This window comes from Mastomys coucha, unplaced genomic scaffold (assembly GCF_008632895.1).
Source record: "Mastomys coucha isolate ucsf_1 unplaced genomic scaffold, UCSF_Mcou_1 pScaffold5, whole genome shotgun sequence".
NCBI classification, from domain to species: Eukaryota; Metazoa; Chordata; class Mammalia; order Rodentia; family Muridae; genus Mastomys; species Mastomys coucha.
In genome coordinates, this window is record NW_022196911.1 from 117,916,556 (window position 1) to 117,922,555 (window position 6,000).

The following is a 6,000-nucleotide window of genomic DNA, read 5'->3' on the forward strand; positions in this document are numbered from 1 at the left end:
TCCTGCAACAAGATACATTTTTATTTATCTTTTGATTGTTTTGAGCAGGTGTAGCCCAGGCTGGCCTGGAATTTACTATGTATTGCATGCTATCTCAAACCATCACAAGCAACCTAAAAGTATTTTTACTTCTTCCAGATCAATCTTGACATTTCCACTGCAGGCACACACAAATGTAAGGTGGGCTATAACCAAGGTAATTAACGTTTTAATGAAGGTCATTCAGTACCTACCTATCTTGGATTTTTTTTACAGCCCACTTTACCATCACCACCTGAGCTGTGATCTTCACATCATTCCCAGCTAAGCATTCAGCCCATGGCTTTTGCCTCCAAACTTTAGTACCTTCCTTAAAACATTGGTTATCTTAAAGTATGAAGACTTTATGGCCCAAAGTGAGGGCAGGTGCACTGGGTACTATGGTCAGCATTCGGTCTGATAACAGGTAACTGAGTTGGGCAGTTTATGCCTCTCCTCCTTGTATTTCCAGCCCCTAGCATCCAAAGACCAACAGGTACCTGACAACAGAATTAGTAGTCCTCCTACTTGTATAAAGAGAGAAAGTGATAACAGCATGCCTGTGACTGCTTTAGATAGGCAAGGCATGTGTCACATCAATTCCATCCAACTTTGTACAGTGCTAGAGAAAGAACTGTGCTTGCTTGCTTCTTTTCTTCATTTACTTGGTTTTTCAAGACAGGATTTCTATGTGACAGTCTGGGCTGTTCTGGAATTCACTTTGTAGTCTGGGTTTGGCCAGAGATCTGCCTGCCTCTGCCTCTAACCCTGAGTGCTAGGATTAAAGGCGTGTGCCACCATACCTGGCAAGAATTGTGTTTCTGAACAAAGAATTTTTCTACACTGTTCATACCTTAGGTGTCTTTTTTAAATGTCCTCAGTGCCAATGTGATCCTGAGCATAATTAGAAGGCACAGGACTAAATAAAGCCTGGGAGCAACATGGGAAGTGTTGCCCACAACTATTGGAAGAGTTGGGGTTTTCAAGAAGGGCTTCTCTTCTCTGCCCCTGGCTTCCCGTGTGTGCAGTGGGTCCCTTGAAAGAGGCAGCTGCTTATCTGACAGCCAATCTCACAGGTTCCTTACTAGGAAAGAGTTACACTGGAGACAACACAGGGCTCAGATAGTATTGTACCAGTCAGTGCACAGCTCCCACATGAGCAGAAAGGAGTGAGCCACTCACTGAAATAAAGCAGTTACAAAAATTAAAGGTAGATGAGCCCCAAAGCACTGTCGGGGCTGAAGAGATGGCACAGCAGACAAGAGCCCTGCTGCTCTTTCAGAGAACCCACATTTGATTCCCAACAGGCACATGGCAGCTTACAACCATCTGTAACTCCAGTTCCAGGGTCTCCACACCCTCTTCTGGCCCTTGCAAGCACCAAACACACACATGGTACATACACACATATAAAAAGCAAACAGTAGTATGTGAATGCATGTTTATATGATGCAGCACACCACATGGCAGTGGCATTACTGTTGGAGCACACTGATCTTACTTTTAGTTCTGGTGTCTATGTAGGTAGTTTTGTCAACCTGACAGAAGCTAGAGTCACTAAGAGGAGAACACCTCAATAGAGAAAATAGCTCCATAAGATTTGGCTGTAGGTAGGCCTGTTCATTTTTTTTTTTTCTTTCTTTTTTCTTTTTTTTCCCGAAACTGGGTTTCTCTGTATAGCCTTGGCTGTCCTGGAACTCACTCTGTAGACCAGGCTGGCCTCGAACTCAGAAATCTGCCTGCCTCTGCCTCCCAAGTGCTGGGATTAAAGGTGTGCGCCACCACCACCCGGCCAATTAGTAATTGGTGAGAGGAGGGAGAGGTGTCCAGGTCTAACCCGTGGGTGGTGCCACTCCTGGGTTCTATTGGAAAGCAGGTGGAGCAAGCCATGGAGAGAAACCAGTAAGCAAGTTAGCAGGACATAGCTCCTGCTCCAGGTTCCTGCCATACTTGACTTTCTGCCTTGGCTTCAGTCAATGGATTGTGCCTTGGGGTACATAAGCCTTTCCTCCTCAAGTTGCTTTGGTTATGGTGTTTCATCAGAGAAAAGAAGACAGTGGTTTTTTTTTTTTTTAAAGATTTATTTATTTTATGTGTATGAATACACTAGCTGTACAGATGGCTCGCCCCGGCCCCACCTCCAGCATGGTATGCTGTAGCTGTCTTCAGACGCACCAGAAGAGGGTGTCAGATCTCACTACGGGTGGTTGTGAGCCATGTGGTTGCTGGGATCCAAACTCAGGACCTTCGGAAGAGCAGTCAGTGCTCTTACCCAGAGCCATCTTGCCAGCCCAAATAGATTTATTTATTTTATGTATATAAGTACACTGTAGCTAGCTGTACAGATGGCCATGAGCCATCATGTGGTTGCTGGGAATTGCGCTCCAGCTCCAGTGTAATACACTATAGCTGTCTTCAGACGCACCAGAAGAGGGCGTCAGATCTCATTATGGGTGATTGTGAGCTACCGTGTGGTTGCTGGGATTTGAACTCAGGACCTTTGGAAGAGCAGTCCATGCTCTTACCCGCTGAGCCATCTTACCAGCCCTGGGTTTTTTCTTTTTAATTATTTACTTTATTTATTTAATTTATATGAGTACAATGCAGCTGTCTTCAGACACACCAGAAGAGGGCATCAGATTCCATTACAGATGGTTGTGAGCCACCATGTGGTTGCTAGGAATTGAACTCAGGAGCTCTGGAAGAGCAATCAGTGCTCTTAACTGCTGAGCCATCTCTCCAGCCCAACTGTTTTTTTGTTTGTTTTTTTGTTTGTTTGGGTTTTTTTGTTTTGTTTTGTTTTGTTTTGCTTATTTTTGAAGCAGGGTCTTATAACTCTAACTTTTTCAGAGGTAGTGGAAAGGAAAGGAAAGGATATGGGGGAAGTGGACCTGTTCAGACAGGGTTCTTTGGAGCAAATCCTATCTGCATCATCAGGAAATTAACAATTCAGTTCACAGGAGTCAGCAGCTGCACAGCTCATCTTGGTGGAGTTGGGACAGCAAACACACATCAGCAGCTATGGCACTACCTAGAAGAGACTGCCAAGCCCCAGTTCAGCCTTAGCACAAGTGAGCAGAAGGGACCAGAGCCAACAGGACCATCAGGAAAAGTTCTTGGCTGTGATTCTCTCTGTGAAGCGAAGCTCAGTGAAGACTTGAGACCAACAAGCATTGTGTAGCTAGCTCTATAAACAATCCTAGCTCAGCTTCCTCCACTTTCCGTGGAATCCTATTTATATTCCTCCAAACACCACACCTCCTCCATACGTCTTGTCTTAGTACGTGCGTCTATCTCAGCTGACATTACTGACAATCAGCCTGAGTCCACAGAAGTGGCAAGAAACTGCAGCACATCACCATAAGTTTTTTGGTGTGGTTCTCTCTATGGAGTCCCGACAAATGGAGCACAATTATGCAGTATAAGGCAGACCAATACATGCGTGTTTTTAGCAAAGAATCCTTCATCACATGTCCTTTCACATGTTTGCCTTAGCAGAACAACCTTTCCCCCTGTGTCTGCTTTAGTGAAATGTTCTTTTACCCATACATACATGTGGCTCACAACTGTCTATGATTCCAGTTCCAGGGGCTCTAACACCCTCTTCTGGCCTCTTATGCACCAGGTAAGCAAGAAGTACACAGACATATACATGCAGGCAAAACACCTTTTTTGAGACAGGGTTTCTCTGTGTACAGCCCTGGCTGTCCTGGAACTCACTTTGTAGGCCAGGCTGACCTTGAATTCAGAGATTCCTCTGCCTCCTGAGAGCTGGGATTAAAGGCGTGTGCCACCATGCCTGGCCACTTTTTAGTTTTTAAAAATTAAAAAACAAAACAAAAAAAAGATCATGACACTGAAATAAGCAGGAAGAAGTATAATTTATCATTATAAACAAAATTTCTTTTTTCAGACTGTTTTGTTATAAAGCCCTGTTTGGCCTTGAACTCAAAATCCTACCTCAGTTTTCTGGGTGGTAAGAGCAGAATGCCAGGATTACAGATATGTGCCATTATACCCAGCTATTCATGCTTTGTAAGTGCTGGACATTTTAAATGAGTTTAGGAGTCCCATACACTGAAATAAAACCCACGTTCTGATTTTTCTATAGTTTTACATTCAGTAAGAAAAGCTTGAAAGAAAGTGTCCTGCACCTCATTCTTCCATGCAGAGGTAGCAGGGGCTGAAGATATAAAAGAGAAGCATGAAAATTTACTAAAGAATGCAGTCTGGCCACACTTGTCTCCTAATACAGAAAGCACACAGAACTCCTGTAAAGACCCACAGTTCTGCCCGTTTACAAAGGGCCAAACGTTCCTTCCTTCTCAGTTAGGCCTCTCTCTCTAGACTGAGGGCCTATACAGGGAGATGACCACTATCCCCTTACCTTGTTTCTCTTTTTCTTTGAGTGGATCGGTGTTATAGACTCGGAATCCATTTTCCATTCCACATGCAAAACACCCTAAAGCAAGAAATATGAAAGAAACATGTTAATTCCCACACTACTGCCAGCAAAAGGGGTCCAGGAAAGCTCTGTCACACGTTCAAACCACATATGCTGCATACTAACAAGCCAAAGCTAATTCAGAAATACCATTTCCTGGGATGTACTTTACCATGTAGTTTCCTGCTCTGGAGTTCCTGTGGATCAGGTTCTGCTTAAACACTGGACATACTACCTACTTCTCACTAAGGACAGACTCTCACTAGACTCCTTTTTTCGGTCGAACATAGTGCTTGAGAACTGTGTCAAGTATAATGGGTCCAGAAGAGGCAGTAACAAAATTCATGTATGGAAGTTCACAATAAATACACAATCCTGGTCAGTGTGGACACAAGGTTAGTTAGGGACAAGCAGTATGCTGGGAGTCATGGACTCAACTGTGGAAGAAGACAAAAGGATGCTCTTTTCCACCTCCAGAGCAATCTCCTAGAAGGCTGGAGTCTCCATGACTTCATTCTTGGGTGTAAAGGACAGAAAGGCTACCTGAGGTGCCATCCTCTTCACACGTACAGACATTTTATATTCTCACTCTTCCAAATGGAACAAACGCATTCAACTCATCCTATGAATTCTCAGATTCCTCAAACTGCTGTCCTAGTCACAAGCAGTGACTGACTTGGGACCCCTGTCACTGTCCCCACTCACACACTCAAGACTGTCAGGGTCCAAAGAAAAGGCATTGCTAGGGACTGAAAAACCACCTAGCTATCAAGATGATATGGTGGTTCTTATAATCGTAGCGACATAAACCTACATTAATTAACTTCAAACACAATGCCCAACTTCTGTTCATATTAAGCTTTGACTAAGAGAAGAAAAACCAAATCCTGCATTTTTTTGTCTTGTTTCAGTTCAATGTTTACAAAGCTTAGTTCCTTACAGCAGCTGTATAACAGGCTGAAAGGAACACAAAGGCTCTGAGGTGCTCCACTCCATTCTCTTCAATTCTACAGCCAGATTTTGTATTTCCAGTCACTTTCCAAGTCACTTAGAAAACAACAGATAGAGCTCCAAAGACTATGACAGTTGTAAACTGGAGACTAATTTTTAAATCAACTCTTGTGCTCTAAAATGTAATTTATCTGGCCCGGAATCTGAAACTCTCACATGCTAGGTTATCAAACTGTACTAGCTTATAATATTCTCTTTATGTTAATGGGTCATGTAACCCAAGAAGACAAAAAAGAAAATAGAAGGAGGAGAAAGTGAGAACAGAAGAGAATGTGGACACCTGGATGTCCGGTAATATACAGAACCAGGGAAAAAAACAAACAAAACAACATAGTACGTTCCACTGCACAGCAGCCAAAATCATAGAAACATAAGGCACACTGGGATGTGGGGCTAGGAACTCCTCAGTGGAAGGCAAAAAGGAAGGAATGCAACAAGTACCTCAGAAACCAAACACATGCTCACCAAAACACGCGATCTAGTAAGTGCAGCAGTGACACCACTGTATTCACGGGGGGGGGGGGGGG

At 43.6% G+C, this 6,000-nt stretch overlaps 1 protein-coding gene across 1 annotated transcript in view; it reads right to left on the reverse strand.

Moving 5' to 3' along the window:
* Positions 1 to 6,000, reverse strand: part of Wdr45b (WD repeat domain 45B) — a 30,201-nt gene that overhangs the window by 20,120 nt on the left and 4,081 nt on the right. The window contains exon 2 of the mRNA XM_031351656.1: positions 4,406 to 4,480. Within this exon, the coding sequence (XP_031207516.1) occupies positions 4,406 to 4,480 (75 nt within the window). The remainder of the gene's footprint in view (positions 1 to 4,405; positions 4,481 to 6,000) is intronic.